This window comes from Myotis nattereri, assembly GCF_964212035.1.
Source record: "Myotis nattereri genome assembly, chromosome: X".
Lineage (NCBI taxonomy): Eukaryota > Metazoa > Chordata > Mammalia > Chiroptera > Vespertilionidae > Myotis > Myotis nattereri.
The window spans coordinates 151,228,842-151,246,054 of NC_138078.1; the positions used below are offsets into that span (position 1 = coordinate 151,228,842).

General features: G+C 57.1%; 2 protein-coding genes across 2 annotated transcripts; both read left to right on the plus strand.

Moving 5' to 3' along the window:
* Positions 1-8: 8 nt before the first annotated feature.
* LOC308512000 (uncharacterized protein) lies at positions 9-11,473 on the plus strand (the record flags this gene model as incomplete). The annotated part of the gene is made up of 5 exons (XM_081081802.1): positions 9-29; positions 4,773-4,898; positions 5,367-5,717; positions 10,511-10,636; positions 11,105-11,473. 5 exons carry the CDS (start codon positions 9-11, stop codon positions 11,471-11,473), a joined length of 993 nt encoding a protein of 330 aa, XP_080937928.1.
* Positions 11,474-11,484: 11 nt separating this feature from the next.
* LOC308512001 (erythroid transcription factor-like) lies at positions 11,485-17,211 on the plus strand (the record flags this gene model as incomplete). The annotated part of the gene is made up of 3 exons (XM_081081803.1): positions 11,485-11,505; positions 16,249-16,374; positions 16,843-17,211. The coding sequence occupies 3 exons, from the start codon at positions 11,485-11,487 to the stop codon at positions 17,209-17,211; spliced, it is 516 nt and encodes a 171-aa protein (XP_080937929.1).
* Between the last annotated feature and the right edge of the window lie 2 nt (positions 17,212-17,213).

Below are 17,213 nucleotides of genomic sequence, written 5' to 3' on the forward strand. Positions count from 1 at the left end.
CACAGAGCATGACTCAGAGCAGGGGTAGGGTCCCTCTCGGTGTGGAGCCAGAAGTTTCTACAACCCAACCTCTGGGCCCCCCCCAGCTCTTGGTCTGGGCCATCAATGATGTGTAAAATAAATCATCAGAGTCCTGAAGTTGGAGGTGTGAGTCTGAGTGGGACTGAATAAAGAGCCGTGGTAGGTGGGGTGTGCAACGGTGCCTGTGGTTCTCTGGTGATGGCGTGAGGCCGTGTGAGACAGCACGAGTCACCCTTCATGATAATGGGTTATGATGTGCAAGTATAAGAGTGTACTAGTATGTGAGACCACGTGTGACAGCAACCAGGGTGTATGATACGGCGTGTACCTGCACACGTCATGGGCAGAGACAGTGTGGTGGCTGAATGCTCTGTGAGGTGGTGACCATGGGGGTGAGGTTCTGAGAGATGGTGTGCATGACACCAGACAACTGTGAGAAACGGGGCACCAGTGACTGTATGAGAGGACGTGGGGGTAGGTGTGCAACGGGGTGTGCTGAGGCAACATGTGAGGCTGTGCTCATGTGATTGTGCACCATGCAGGGTGGTTCTGAGGCGGTGTGACAGCATGTGTACCAGGCACAGCGTTTGCTCAATAAACATTTCCGGGATGCTCACCAAGGGCTGTGTAGGACGGAATGTGGAGACCTAGCAGTGTGACCTGAGGTACTGCGTGTCAGGAGGTCTTTGTGGGTCTGGCAAGGGCAGCACTTGTGTGCAAGCATGTGCCTGTGAGCGTATCGCACATCCTGTGCCCTGTCACAGTGCCTCCGAGTGGCTGACAGCGTGAGCAGCTCTGTACACTTGCTTGTGGAGGTATCAATCTATATACAGGTGCAAGTGAGGGGCCCACCTCCAGGGGACAGAAGACATGTTCAGGACAGGAATGGGAGGCCAAGAGTGGGGCTGGAAAGGCAGCCAGCAAGAAGGGCAGAGGCCGGTCTGGGACCGTGGGGTTGTCCATGGGCCCTCCTGTCACTCACCTCTTATGTCTCTCAGCCCAGCTCGGCCTGCAGCCCTGTGGGAAATGGTAGAGAAGGAGGGGGAGATTAGGAGGACAAAATAATCTCTAGGGGGGATATTTAGACCCCATAGGTGGTGAGCTCCCCACAGTGCCAACTCCCTCCCCAATGCACCCACTCACCTGGGATGTGTTCTTCCATGGAACAAACCCTCACACTGGAGCATGCACAGAGTCAGGTGACATCCTAACCCAGACAGGTTAAGCGTCTCTCCCAAGGCCACACAGCTGGTGGCACAGGGCTGAGCCAGGCTCCATGACTGAGCCCCCCCACTGCCCAGAGGCTCCTAACCGCAAGCAGCCCTCTTTCCTGAGCGCTCACTGTGGTCAACAACAGCGGAAGGCTCAGGTGCTTTCCTTCATGAACAGCTGAAAAAATACTCTAGTCCGGCTGCTGTGGCTCAGTGGTTGAGCGTCAGCAGAACAGCATCCCTTCAGCTCGTCAGCACACTGGCCCACTGAAGAACCACAGTAGTCCCTGCTCATGACAGGGATTGTCCAGAACTTCCCTGGCCGCTCCACAGAACCCCAGCCTCCTCATCCTGTGGGAGCCCCTGTCCTCGTCTTGAACAGAAACCTCTTGCAGAACCTGTGCTGGACAGGCCTCTGGACCCGCCGTGTTCAGGAGCCCCGGATCCCCAACTCCTATCAAAACGGCAGCCCAGCCTGGTTCAGGAGCCTCTCTGATACTGGAGCTCTCAGGGAACCCTTTCTCTAATCCACAGGAAACCCATCCTGACCCTGAGCAGGATCACCGGTCCTCACCTTCCACAGGAGGCACCCTGTCCTGCCACCACAGCACAGGAACCTCCGCCTTCCCTGGTGGCAGGACAGAGCCTGCCCCACCCACCCTTATAGAAATGCCTGGCCTGAGCCTCTTCATGGGACTCCATCTCTATAGGAATCCTGCCTGGACCTTGGACGGGACAGCTCTGTCCTCACACTGCACTGCAGCCCTGCCGTCCAGGTAGCATTTTACAACCACTTGGCTCATCTTACAATCTAGTTCTGAAACCACCTCCCTGACTCTGTCTGCAGAAATTCTCTCTTACCATTGATGTTTCTATCCCTCTCCCTTCCTCTCTGAAATCTTTAAAAATATATTTTAAACAAAGAAACCCCCATCTGTAAACTCTTTGGGAACCCTGATTGAGGTCAGGAGCCTTGCTTACATCATTGACAATGACCCCTGACGTCACTCTGCACAACAATCCCTACCTCACACGCTACCCCACAGAGTCCACAGGAACCTGCGATCCAACTCCCAATGTGAACTTCAATCTTGAACTTACATGGAAAACCTTTCCTGAATCTGTGGGAGGCACCTGTCCTGACCCCCTAACTTTAAGTCCAGACCTCATCCTATACAGGCACCGACAGCCTCACCTGGCACAGGACCCCCTGCCCAGACACTGTGCAGGGCTTGCTGACCTAACCCTGTGCTGGCTCCATGGCTCTGACCCTCTACAGGAAGCCTTGCCTATAACAGTGCTGGATTCTGCAGAAACCTTTCCCTGACTTCCAACAGAAATCCGCAACTGGACCTGTATCGGGAATCTCTGACCTGATCGTTCATAGGAACCCCTGAACTTGCCCTCTGGAAACACCCTCCTGACCCTGTATCGGAAGCCCTGATGTGACTCTCTCTGACAGCCTTGGTGTGGAAGCCTTGCCCTCCCCTTGTACAGGAGCCACTGTCTTGACTATGGCTAGTGGCCACCACATGAAACAGCATAGCTCTGGGGAGTCTACAGAATCCTGTAGCAGGCACTGCTATAGGCTTTTCAACCCTGCTCCCCTTTCTTCCTGACTCGCTCACTTCCCCAGCCTCGTTGCAATGACAGGTGGACATGTGACAGTTCTGATCAATCGAGTGAGCAGAGTGGCAGATGCAACTTCCAGGCCTGGCCCATAGGAACCTCTCATGGGCCCTCTTATGAGCCCTGGCTGGTGTTCTCAGTGGTTAGAGCATGGGCTTGTGCACTGAAGGGTCTCGGGTTTGATTCCCAGACAAGGGCATGCACCTGGGTTTACGTTCGATCCCCGCCCCAGTTGCAGCATATGCAGGCAGCTGCTGCCCTGGCTGTCCTGGCAGGGTTCCATGTTGCTGGGGTATCCATGGAGACCCTTAGCTAGGGTAGAATCCCACAAAGAAGCCATCTTAGAAATGGCCAGAAGCCTTCACGAGGCTCTGTGGATCACGTTCCCTGTGTATGTGCAGACCTGGGAACGTACATCCCCAGACTGCCTCATTGGGAATGAATACGGTAAGGAGGTGGGGGTGACCCTAGTTGAGTGGCCCATGGGGCTCCACAAAGTTATGCTAAAAGCCCATTGGGAAAAGGCTGCTGGTGGCTGCAGCTGCCAGAGTGACCACTGGGGCTCAGACCCAGGAGTCACCCAATGGCCAGCAGCTGCTCTGGCAACCTATGGGAAGGAAGGTGGGAAGGCTGGCCACCATGTGGGGCTGTTGGGAATCACTGCATCTTGAAAGCAGGATGGCTTCAGACCTTCTGTTCCCTTCTTTCTTCCTTCCCATACCCACCCACACCCCAAACAGTCTTCGAGGTTAATGCATGCCTCTGCTGTGTGGAGGGGACCCCAGGAGGCTCACCATACACCAGCTGGTCCTATGGCAGCACGGGGCTCTACCCTCCCGCAACGGTGAGCCCCACCTGGGAGTACAACGATCCCCAGGCCTTAGAAGATTCCTATGCAAGAGGCACCTTCCTAGAGAACATCAGGACACCGCCACTGCGTCCGGACCTGTTGGCGCTGGGGCCTGCGGTGCCTTCCTCCATCCCTGTCCCCAGCAGTGCCTACGGGCCCCCCGACTTTCCTAGGAGCTTCTTTCCACCAACCAGAAGCCCCCCCAATCCAGCGGTCTATTCCTCCGCCAACCTCCAAGGAACCCTGCCCCTGTCCACCTGTGGTGAGGTTCCCCCAAAGGGACAGGGAGGTTGAGGAGGGGGATGGGGTCCAAGGCAAAGTTGGGCTGAGCCTGGTCCCTCTTGCCCCTGTCCACCTCACCAGAGCCCTGGGATTGTGCGCCGTGCAGGGTGGTTCTGAGACGCTGTGACAGCATGTGTACCAGGCACAGCGAAAGTCCGGCAGAGCGAAAGTCCGGCAGAGCGAAAGCCACTCCTCAGTGCCACCTGTGCAATGCCGGTGGTCAGACGATGACCAGGCACAACAAGCCCCAAAGGCGCCGGGTAAGAGCCCAGACCGGCCTCCCCTCACCCAGGTACTCTGTTCTCACTCCGGGCAGGGATCTATCTCTGCCCTCACACTCTATGAGAACCCACATGCCCCCTCCCTGCCCCATCCACTCAGGGACCCAGCTCTGTACAGGAGTGTCTACCCTCAGCCCACCCTCGGGCTGCAAGCAGGCACGCCGTCCACTCCCTGCACAGCAGTTTTCATCCTTGGCTACACACTGGGATCACCGTGGGGCCCTCCCGAGATGGGTTGATTTACTTGGTCTGGGGCGCTGCCTGGGCATCAGGATTGTTTTCGACTCCCCAAGTGAGTCCAATGTCCGCCAACGCTGAGAACCACTGATGAAGTACCCCACGCCATTTGGAAAGCCCCGGGACAGGAGGCCATGTCCTCGCCCCTCAGAGCACCCTCAGTCTATGCCTTGTCCAGGAAGCCCTGCCTGCACCCTGACCCTCACCTCCTGGGTCCTCCACCCCCCAATGCACTGACCCTCACATTCTTGCTGCCCCCAGAAGGTCAGCAAGCGGGCAGGTGCCCAGTGCACCAACTGCCAGACAACCATCACGGCAGTGTGGCGGCTGAATGCCAATAGAGACCCCGTGTGCAACGCCTGCGGCCTTTATTACAAGCGACACCAGGTGCGCCCTGCCTCTTGGAGCCTGCCCCCTGCACCCCCATCCCTCTAACCTGGCCTTCCTTCTCCTTTTCCTTTCCTGTATTCTTCCAATCTCCCTTTCTCTCTTCTCCCTGTTATTCTACTCCCTCCTCCTTCCCTATCACCCTTCTCTTCTCTACACCTTCATCTCCTCCCTGCCTGTCTTTTCCCTCCTGCTCCCTTCTCTCTCCTCCATTTCTCATTTCCTTCCCCCTCCCCTCCAGCCATCAGCTAGTCCTATGGCTAGAGGCTCCCTCAGCCTTTCCATTGCTTAGGGCCTCACAAGCTCATGACTCCTTAGGGCATTATCTGTGCCACAGCTGGGGCCTGCTCCCCTAGTCCTTGACCCAGTTCCCGACTCTGAAGGAGTGGGGTGGAGAGGGTGTCCCTGGTGGAGACACAGAGGCAGAAGTCTGAGGTTGGGGAACACTCATGGCCTCTCTTTCATCAGGTGAACCGACCACGGACCGTGCAGAAGGGTGGTATAAAGTCTAGAAAACCCAGGCCGTCACAGAAAGAAAAGAAGCCAGTGTCGAGCCTGGGAGGCACAGGACCAGCGGATGCACCGGCTGGTGGCTTCATGGTGGTGGCTGGGGGCAGCGATGGTGGGAATTGTGGGGAAGTGGCCTCAGGCTTGAGATTGGGCCCACCTGATACTGCCCATCTCTACCAAGGCCCGGGCTCCGTGGCGCTGTCAGGGCCTGTCAGCCACCTCATGCCTTTCCCCGGGCCCCTGTTGGGTTCACCCACAGGCTCCTTCCCCACAGGCCCCACGCCTCCCACCACCACCAGCACTGTGGAGGTGCCTCCCAGCCCATGAGGACACAGAGCATGACTCAGAGCAGGGGTAGGGTCCCTCTCGGTGTGGAGCCAGAAGTTTCTACAACCCAACCTCTGGGCCCCCCCCAGCTCTTGGTCTGGGCCATCAATGATGTGTAAAATAAATCATCAGAGTCCTGAAGTTGGAGGTGTGAGTCTGAGTGGGACTGAATAAAGAGCCGTGGTAGGTGGGGTGTGCAACGGTGCCTGTGGTTCTCTGGTGATGGCGTGAGGCCGTGTGAGACAGCACGTGTCACCCTTCATGATAATGGGTTATGATGTGCAAGTATAAGAGTGTACTAGTATGTGAGACCACGTGTGACAGCAACCAGGGTGTATGATACGGCGTGTACCTGCACACGTCATGGGCAGAGACAGTGTGGTGGCTGAATGCTCTGTGAGGTGGTGACCATGGGGGTGAGGTTCTGAGAGATGGTGTGCATGACACCAGACAACTGTGAGAAACGGGGCACCAGTGACTGTATGAGAGGACGTGGGGGTAGGTGTGCAACGGGGTGTGCTGAGGCAACATGTGAGGCTGTGCTCATGTGATTGTGCACCATGCAGGGTGGTTCTGAGGCGGTGTGACAGCATGTGTACCAGGCACAGCGTTTGCTCAATAAACATTTCCGGGATGCTCACCAAGGGCTGTGTAGGACGGAATGTGGAGACCTAGCAGTGTGACCTGAGGTACTGCGTGTCAGGAGGTCTTTGTGGGTCTGGCAAGGGCAGCACTTGTGTGCAAGCATGTGCCTGTGAGCGTATCGCACATCCTGTGCCCTGTCACAGTGCCTCCGAGTGGCTGACAGCGTGAGCAGCTCTGTACACTTGCTTGTGGAGGTATCAATCTATATACAGGTGCAAGTGAGGGGCCCACCTCCAGGGGACAGAAGACATGTTCAGGACAGGAATGGGAGGCCAAGAGTGGGGCTGGAAAGGCAGCCAGCAAGAAGGGCAGAGGCCGGTCTGGGACCGTGGGGTTGTCCATGGGCCCTCCTGTCACTCACCTCTTATGTCTCTCAGCCCAGCTCGGCCTGCAGCCCTGTGGGAAATGGTAGAGAAGGAGGGGGAGATTAGGAGGACAAAATAATCTCTAGGGGGGATATTTAGACCCCATAGGTGGTGAGCTCCCCACAGTGCCAACTCCCTCCCCAATGCACCCACTCACCTGGGATGTGTTCTTCCATGGAACAAACCCTCACACTGGAGCATGCACAGAGTCAGGTGACATCCTAACCCAGACAGGTTAAGCGTCTCTCCCAAGGCCACACAGCTGGTGGCACAGGGCTGAGCCAGGCTCCATGACTGAGCCCCCCCACTGCCCAGAGGCTCCTAACCGCAAGCAGCCCTCTTTCCTGAGCGCTCACTGTGGTCAACAACAGCGGAAGGCTCAGGTGCTTTCCTTCATGAACAGCTGAAAAAATACTCTAGTCCGGCTGCTGTGGCTCAGTGGTTGAGCGTCAGCAGAACAGCATCCCTTCAGCTCGTCAGCACACTGGCCCACTGAAGAACCACAGTAGTCCCTGCTCATGACAGGGATTGTCCAGAACTTCCCTGGCCGCTCCACAGAACCCCAGCCTCCTCATCCTGTGGGAGCCCCTGTCCTCGTCTTGAACAGAAACCTCTTGCAGAACCTGTGCTGGACAGGCCTCTGGACCCGCCGTGTTCAGGAGCCCCGGATCCCCAACTCCTATCAAAACGGCAGCCCAGCCTGGTTCAGGAGCCTCTCTGATACTGGAGCTCTCAGGGAACCCTTTCTCTAATCCACAGGAAACCCATCCTGACCCTGAGCAGGATCACCGGTCCTCACCTTCCACAGGAGGCACCCTGTCCTGCCACCACAGCACAGGAACCTCCGCCTTCCCTGGTGGCAGGACAGAGCCTGCCCCACCCACCCTTATAGAAATGCCTGGCCTGAGCCTCTTCATGGGACTCCATCTCTATAGGAATCCTGCCTGGACCTTGGACGGGACAGCTCTGTCCTCACACTGCACTGCAGCCCTGCCGTCCAGGTAGCATTTTACAACCACTTGGCTCATCTTACAATCTAGTTCTGAAACCACCTCCCTGACTCTGTCTGCAGAAATTCTCTCTTACCATTGATGTTTCTATCCCTCTCCCTTCCTCTCTGAAATCTTTAAAAATATATTTTAAACAAAGAAACCCCCATCTGTAAACTCTTTGGGAACCCTGATTGAGGTCAGGAGCCTTGCTTACATCATTGACAATGACCCCTGACGTCACTCTGCACAACAATCCCTACCTCACACGCTACCCCACAGAGTCCACAGGAACCTGCGATCCAACTCCCAATGTGAACTTCAATCTTGAACTTACATGGAAAACCTTTCCTGAATCTGTGGGAGGCACCTGTCCTGACCCCCTAACTTTAAGTCCAGACCTCATCCTATACAGGCACCGACAGCCTCACCTGGCACAGGACCCCCTGCCCAGACACTGTGCAGGGCTTGCTGACCTAACCCTGTGCTGGCTCCATGGCTCTGACCCTCTACAGGAAGCCTTGCCTATAACAGTGCTGGATTCTGCAGAAACCTTTCCCTGACTTCCAACAGAAATCCGCAACTGGACCTGTATCGGGAATCTCTGACCTGATCGTTCATAGGAACCCCTGAACTTGCCCTCTGGAAACACCCTCCTGACCCTGTATCGGAAGCCCTGATGTGACTCTCTCTGACAGCCTTGGTGTGGAAGCCTTGCCCTCCCCTTGTACAGGAGCCACTGTCTTGACTATGGCTAGTGGCCACCACATGAAACAGCATAGCTCTGGGGAGTCTACAGAATCCTGTAGCAGGCACTGCTATAGGCTTTTCAACCCTGCTCCCCTTTCTTCCTGACTCGCTCACTTCCCCAGCCTCGTTGCAATGACAGGTGGACATGTGACAGTTCTGATCAATCGAGTGAGCAGAGTGGCAGATGCAACTTCCAGGCCTGGCCCATAGGAACCTCTCATGGGCCCTCTTATGAGCCCTGGCTGGTGTTCTCAGTGGTTAGAGCATGGGCTTGTGCACTGAAGGGTCTCGGGTTTGATTCCCAGACAAGGGCATGCACCTGGGTTTACGTTCGATCCCCGCCCCAGTTGCAGCATATGCAGGCAGCTGCTGCCCTGGCTGTCCTGGCAGGGTTCCATGTTGCTGGGGTATCCATGGAGACCCTTAGCTAGGGTAGAATCCCACAAAGAAGCCATCTTAGAAATGGCCAGAAGCCTTCACGAGGCTCTGTGGATCACGTTCCCTGTGTATGTGCAGACCTGGGAACGTACATCCCCAGACTGCCTCATTGGGAATGAATACGGTAAGGAGGTGGGGGTGACCCTAGTTGAGTGGCCCATGGGGCTCCACAAAGTTATGCTAAAAGCCCATTGGGAAAAGGCTGCTGGTGGCTGCAGCTGCCAGAGTGACCACTGGGGCTCAGACCCAGGAGTCACCCAATGGCCAGCAGCTGCTCTGGCAACCTATGGGAAGGAAGGTGGGAAGGCTGGCCACCATGTGGGGCTGTTGGGAATCACTGCATCTTGAAAGCAGGATGGCTTCAGACCTTCTGTTCCCTTCTTTCTTCCTTCCCATACCCACCCACACCCCAAACAGTCTTCGAGGTTAATGCATGCCTCTGCTGTGTGGAGGGGACCCCAGGAGGCTCACCATACACCAGCTGGTCCTATGGCAGCACGGGGCTCTACCCTCCCGCAACGGTGAGCCCCACCTGGGAGTACAACGATCCCCAGGCCTTAGAAGATTCCTATGCAAGAGGCACCTTCCTAGAGAACATCAGGACACCGCCACTGCGTCCGGACCTGTTGGCGCTGGGGCCTGCGGTGCCTTCCTCCATCCCTGTCCCCAGCAGTGCCTACGGGCCCCCCGACTTTCCTAGGAGCTTCTTTCCACCAACCAGAAGCCCCCCCAATCCAGCGGTCTATTCCTCCGCCAACCTCCAAGGAACCCTGCCCCTGTCCACCTGTGGTGAGGTTCCCCCAAAGGGACAGGGAGGTTGAGGAGGGGGATGGGGTCCAAGGCAAAGTTGGGCTGAGCCTGGTCCCTCTTGCCCCTGTCCACCTCACCAGAGCCCTGGGATTGTGCGCCGTGCAGGGTGGTTCTGAGACGCTGTGACAGCATGTGTACCAGGCACAGCGAAAGTCCGGCAGAGCGAAAGTCCGGCAGAGCGAAAGCCACTCCTCAGTGCCACCTGTGCAATGCCGGTGGTCAGACGATGACCAGGCACAACAAGCCCCAAAGGCGCCGGGTAAGAGCCCAGGCCGGCCTCCCCTCACCCAGGTACTCTGTTCTCACTCCGGGCAGGGATCTATCTCTGCCCTCACACTCTATGAGAACCCACATGCCCCCTCCCTGCCCCATCCACTCAGGGACCCAGCTCTGTACAGCAGTGTCTACCCTCAGCCCACCCTCGGGCTGCAAGCAGGCACGCCGTCCACTCCCTGCACAGCAGTTTTCATCCTTGGCTACACACTGGGATCACCGTGGGGCCCTCCCGAGATGGGTTGATTTACTTGGTCTGGGGCGCTGCCTGGGCATCAGGATTGTTTTCGACTCCCCAAGTGAGTCCAATGTCCGCCAACGCTGAGAACCACTGATGAAGCACCCCACGCCATTTGGAAAGCCCCGGGACAGGAGGCCATGTCCTCGCCCCTCAGAGCACCCTCAGTCTATGCCTTGTCCAGGAAGCCCTGCCTGCACCCTGACCCTCACCTCCTGGGTCCTCCACCCCCCAATGCACTGACCCTCACATTCTTGCTGCCCCCAGAAGGTCAGCAAGCGGGCAGGTGCCCAGTGCACCAACTGCCAGACAACCATCACGGCAGTGTGGCGGCTGAATGCCAATAGAGACCCCGTGTGCAACGCCTGCGGCCTTTATTACAAGCGACACCAGGTGCGCCCTGCCTCTTGGAGCCTGCCCCCTGCACCCCCATCCCTCTAACCTGGCCTTCCTTCTCCTTTTCCTTTCCTGTATTCTTCCAATCTCCCTTTCTCTCTTCTCCCTGTTATTCTACTCCCTCCTCCTTCCCTATCACCCTTCTCTTCTCTACACCTTCATCTCCTCCCTGCCTGTCTTTTCCCTCCTGCTCCCTTCTCTCTCCTCCATTTCTCATTTCCTTCCCCCTCCCCTCCAGCCATCAGCTAGTCCTATGGCTAGAGGCTCCCTCAGCCTTTCCATTGCGTAGGGCCTCACAAGCTCATGACTCCTTAGGGCATTATCTGTGCCACAGCTGGGGCCTGCTCCCCTAGTCCTTGACCCAGTTCCCGACTCTGAAGGAGTGGGGTGGAGAGGGTGTCCCTGGTGGAGACACAGAGGCAGAAGTCTGAGGTTGGGGAACACTCATGGCCTCTCTTTCATCAGGTGAACCGACCACGGACCGTGCAGAAGGGTGGTATAAAGTCTAGAAAACCCAGGCCGTCACAGAAAGAAAAGAAGCCAGTGTCGAGCCTGGGAGGCACAGGACCAGCGGATGCACCGGCTGGTGGCTTCATGGTGGTGGCTGGGGGCAGCGATGGTGGGAATTGTGGGGAAGTGGCCTCAGGCTTGAGATTGGGCCCACCTGATACTGCCCATCTCTACCAAGGCCCGGGCTCCGTGGCGCTGTCAGGGCCTGTCAGCCACCTCATGCCTTTCCCCGGGCCCCTGTTGGGTTCACCCACAGGCTCCTTCCCCACAGGCCCCACGCCTCCCACCACCACCAGCACTGTGGAGGCGCCTCCCAGCCCATGAGGACACAGAGCATGACTCAGAGCAGGGGTAGGGTCCCTCTCGGTGTGGAGCCAGAAGTTTCTACAACCCAACCTCTGGGCCCCCCCCAGCTCTTGGTCTGGGCCATCAATGATGTGTAAAATAAATCATCAGAGTCCTGAAGTTGGAGGTGTGAGTCTGAGTGGGACTGAATAAAGAGCCGTGGTAGGTGGGGTGTGCAACGGTGCCTGTGGTTCTCTGGTGATGGCGTGAGGCCGTGTGAGACAGCACGTGTCACCCTTCATGATAATGGGTTATGATGTGCAAGTATAAGAGTGTACTAGTATGTGAGACCACGTGTGACAGCAACCAGGGTGTATGATACGGCGTGTACCTGCACACGTCATGGGCAGAGACAGTGTGGTGGCTGAATGCTCTGTGAGGTGGTGACCATGGGGGTGAGGTTCTGAGAGATGGTGTGCATGACACCAGACAACTGTGAGAAACGGGGCACCAGTGACTGTATGAGAGGACGTGGGGGTAGGTGTGCAACGGGGTGTGCTGAGGCAACATGTGAGGCTGTGCTCATGTGATTGTGCACCATGCAGGGTGGTTCTGAGGCGGTGTGACAGCATGTGTACCAGGCACAGCGTTTGCTCAATAAACATTTCCGGGATGCTCACCAAGGGCTGTGTAGGACGGAATGTGGAGACCTAGCAGTGTGACCTGAGGTACTGCGTGTCAGGAGGTCTTTGTGGGTCTGGCAAGGGCAGCACTTGTGTGCAAGCATGTGCCTGTGAGCGTATCGCACATCCTGTGCCCTGTCACAGTGCCTCCGAGTGGCTGACAGCGTGAGCAGCTCTGTACACTTGCTTGTGGAGGTATCAATCTATATACAGGTGCAAGTGAGGGGCCCACCTCCAGGGGACAGAAGACATGTTCAGGACAGGAATGGGAGGCCAAGAGTGGGGCTGGAAAGGCAGCCAGCAAGAAGGGCAGAGGCCGGTCTGGGACCGTGGGGTTGTCCATGGGCCCTCCTGTCACTCACCTCTTATGTCTCTCAGCCCAGCTCGGCCTGCAGCCCTGTGGGAAATGGTAGAGAAGGAGGGGGAGATTAGGAGGACAAAATAATCTCTAGGGGGGATATTTAGACCCCATAGGTGGTGAGCTCCCCACAGTGCCAACTCCCTCCCCAATGCACCCACTCACCTGGGATGTGTTCTTCCATGGAACAAACCCTCACACTGGAGCATGCACAGAGTCAGGTGACATCCTAACCCAGACAGGTTAAGCGTCTCTCCCAAGGCCACACAGCTGGTGGCACAGGGCTGAGCCAGGCTCCATGACTGAGCCCCCCCACTGCCCAGAGGCTCCTAACCGCAAGCAGCCCTCTTTCCTGAGCGCTCACTGTGGTCAACAACAGCGGAAGGCTCAGGTGCTTTCCTTCATGAACAGCTGAAAAAATACTCTAGTCCGGCTGCTGTGGCTCAGTGGTTGAGCGTCAGCAGAACAGCATCCCTTCAGCTCGTCAGCACACTGGCCCACTGAAGAACCACAGTAGTCCCTGCTCATGACAGGGATTGTCCAGAACTTCCCTGGCCGCTCCACAGAACCCCAGCCTCCTCATCCTGTGGGAGCCCCTGTCCTCGTCTTGAACAGAAACCTCTTGCAGAACCTGTGCTGGACAGGCCTCTGGACCCGCCGTGTTCAGGAGCCCCGGATCCCCAACTCCTATCAAAACGGCAGCCCAGCCTGGTTCAGGAGCCTCTCTGATACTGGAGCTCTCAGGGAACCCTTTCTCTAATCCACAGGAAACCCATCCTGACCCTGAGCAGGATCACCGGTCCTCACCTTCCACAGGAGGCACCCTGTCCTGCCACCACAGCACAGGAACCTCCGCCTTCCCTGGTGGCAGGACAGAGCCTGCCCCACCCACCCTTATAGAAATGCCTGGCCTGAGCCTCTTCATGGGACTCCATCTCTATAGGAATCCTGCCTGGACCTTGGACGGGACAGCTCTGTCCTCACACTGCACTGCAGCCCTGCCGTCCAGGTAGCATTTTACAACCACTTGGCTCATCTTACAATCTAGTTCTGAAACCACCTCCCTGACTCTGTCTGCAGAAATTCTCTCTTACCATTGATGTTTCTATCCCTCTCCCTTCCTCTCTGAAATCTTTAAAAATATATTTTAAACAAAGAAACCCCCATCTGTAAACTCTTTGGGAACCCTGATTGAGGTCAGGAGCCTTGCTTACATCATTGACAATGACCCCTGACGTCACTCTGCACAACAATCCCTACCTCACACGCTACCCCACAGAGTCCACAGGAACCTGCGATCCAACTCCCAATGTGAACTTCAATCTTGAACTTACATGGAAAACCTTTCCTGAATCTGTGGGAGGCACCTGTCCTGACCCCCTAACTTTAAGTCCAGACCTCATCCTATACAGGCACCGACAGCCTCACCTGGCACAGGACCCCCTGCCCAGACACTGTGCAGGGCTTGCTGACCTAACCCTGTGCTGGCTCCATGGCTCTGACCCTCTACAGGAAGCCTTGCCTATAACAGTGCTGGATTCTGCAGAAACCTTTCCCTGACTTCCAACAGAAATCCGCAACTGGACCTGTATCGGGAATCTCTGACCTGATCGTTCATAGGAACCCCTGAACTTGCCCTCTGGAAACACCCTCCTGACCCTGTATCGGAAGCCCTGATGTGACTCTCTCTGACAGCCTTGGTGTGGAAGCCTTGCCCTCCCCTTGTACAGGAGCCACTGTCTTGACTATGGCTAGTGGCCACCACATGAAACAGCATAGCTCTGGGGAGTCTACAGAATCCTGTAGCAGGCACTGCTATAGGCTTTTCAACCCTGCTCCCCTTTCTTCCTGACTCGCTCACTTCCCCAGCCTCGTTGCAATGACAGGTGGACATGTGACAGTTCTGATCAATCGAGTGAGCAGAGTGGCAGATGCAACTTCCAGGCCTGGCCCATAGGAACCTCTCATGGGCCCTCTTATGAGCCCTGGCTGGTGTTCTCAGTGGTTAGAGCATGGGCTTGTGCACTGAAGGGTCTCGGGTTTGATTCCCAGACAAGGGCATGCACCTGGGTTTACGTTCGATCCCCGCCCCAGTTGCAGCATATGCAGGCAGCTGCTGCCCTGGCTGTCCTGGCAGGGTTCCATGTTGCTGGGGTATCCATGGAGACCCTTAGCTAGGGTAGAATCCCACAAAGAAGCCATCTTAGAAATGGCCAGAAGCCTTCACGAGGCTCTGTGGATCACGTTCCCTGTGTATGTGCAGACCTGGGAACGTACATCCCCAGACTGCCTCATTGGGAATGAATACGGTAAGGAGGTGGGGGTGACCCTAGTTGAGTGGCCCATGGGGCTCCACAAAGTTATGCTAAAAGCCCATTGGGAAAAGGCTGCTGGTGGCTGCAGCTGCCAGAGTGACCACTGGGGCTCAGACCCAGGAGTCACCCAATGGCCAGCAGCTGCTCTGGCAACCTATGGGAAGGAAGGTGGGAAGGCTGGCCACCATGTGGGGCTGTTGGGAATCACTGCATCTTGAAAGCAGGATGGCTTCAGACCTTCTGTTCCCTTCTTTCTTCCTTCCCATACCCACCCACACCCCAAACAGTCTTCGAGGTTAATGCATGCCTCTGCTGTGTGGAGGGGACCCCAGGAGGCTCACCATACACCAGCTGGTCCTATGGCAGCACGGGGCTCTACCCTCCCGCAACGGTGAGCCCCACCTGGGAGTACAACGATCCCCAGGCCTTAGAAGATTCCTATGCAAGAGGCACCTTCCTAGAGAACATCAGGACACCGCCACTGCGTCCGGACCTGTTGGCGCTGGGGCCTGCGGTGCCTTCCTCCATCCCTGTCCCCAGCAGTGCCTACGGGCCCCCCGACTTTCCTAGGAGCTTCTTTCCACCAACCAGAAGCCCCCCCAATCCAGCGGTCTATTCCTCCGCCAACCTCCAAGGAACCCTGCCCCTGTCCACCTGTGGTGAGGTTCCCCCAAAGGGACAGGGAGGTTGAGGAGGGGGATGGGGTCCAAGGCAAAGTTGGGCTGAGCCTGGTCCCTCTTGCCCCTGTCCACCTCACCAGAGCCCTGGGATTGTGCGCCGTGCAGGGTGGTTCTGAGACGCTGTGACAGCATGTGTACCAGGCACAGCGAAAGTCCGGCAGAGCGAAAGTCCGGCAGAGCGAAAGCCACTCCTCAGTGCCACCTGTGCAATGCCGGTGGTCAGACGATGACCAGGCACAACAAGCCCCAAAGGCGCCGGGTAAGAGCCCAGGCCGGCCTCCCCTCACCCAGGTACTCTGTTCTCACTCCGGGCAGGGATCTATCTCTGCCCTCACACTCTATGAGAACCCACATGCCCCCTCCCTGCCCCATCCACTCAGGGACCCAGCTCTGTACAGGAGTGTCTACCCTCAGCCCACCCTCGGGCTGCAAGCAGGCACGCCGTCCACTCCCTGCACAGCAGTTTTCATCCTTGGCTACACACTGGGATCACCGTGGGGCCCTCCCGAGATGGGTTGATTTACTTGGTCTGGGGCGCTGCCTGGGCATCAGGATTGTTTTCGACTCCCCAAGTGAGTCCAATGTCCGCCAACGCTGAGAACCACTGATGAAGCACCCCACGCCATTTGGAAAGCCCCGGGACAGGAGGCCATGTCCTCGCCCCTCAGAGCACCCTCAGTCTATGCCTTGTCCAGGAAGCCCTGCCTGCACCCTGACCCTCACCTCCTGGGTCCTCCACCCCCCAATGCACTGACCCTCACATTCTTGCTGCCCCCAGAAGGTCAGCAAGCGGGCAGGTGCCCAGTGCACCAACTGCCAGACAACCATCACGGCAGTGTGGCGGCTGAATGCCAATAGAGACCCCGTGTGCAACGCCTGCGGCCTTTATTACAAGCGACACCAGGTGCGCCCTGCCTCTTGGAGCCTGCCCCCTGCACCCCCATCCCTCTAACCTGGCCTTCCTTCTCCTTTTCCTTTCCTGTATTCTTCCAATCTCCCTTTCTCTCTTCTCCCTGTTATTCTACTCCCTCCTCCTTCCCTATCACCCTTCTCTTCTCTACACCTTCATCTCCTCCCTGCCTGTCTTTTCCCTCCTGTTCCCTTCTCTCTCCTCCATTTCTCATTTCCTTCCCCCTCCCCTCCAGCCATCAGCTAGTCCTATGGCTAGAGGCTCCCTCAGCCTTTCCATTGCGTAGGGCCTCACAAGCTCATGACTCCTTAGGGCATTATCTGTGCCACAGCTGGGGCCTGCTCCCCTAGTCCTTGACCCAGTTCCCGACTCTGAAGGAGTGGGGTGGAGAGGGTGTCCCTGGTGGAGACACAGAGGCAGAAGTCTGAGGTTGGGGAACACTCATGGCCTCTCTTTCATCAGGTGAACCGACCACGGACCGTGCAGAAGGGTGGTATAAAGTCTACAAAACCCAGGCCGTCACAGAAAGAAAAGAAGCCAGTGTCGAGCCTGGGAGGCACAGGACCAGCGGATGCACCGGCTGGTGGCTTCATGGTGGTGGCTGGGGGCAGCGATGGTGGGAATTGTGGGGAAGTGGCCTCAGGCTTGAGATTGGGCCCACCTGATACTGCCCATCTCTACCAAGGCCCGGGCTCCGTGGCGCTGTCAGGGCCTGTCAGCCACCTCATGCCTTTCCCCGGGCCCCTGTTGGGTTCACCCACAGGCTCCTTCCCCACAGGCCCCACGCCTCCCACCACCACCAGCACTGTGGAGGCGCCTCCCAGCCCATGAGG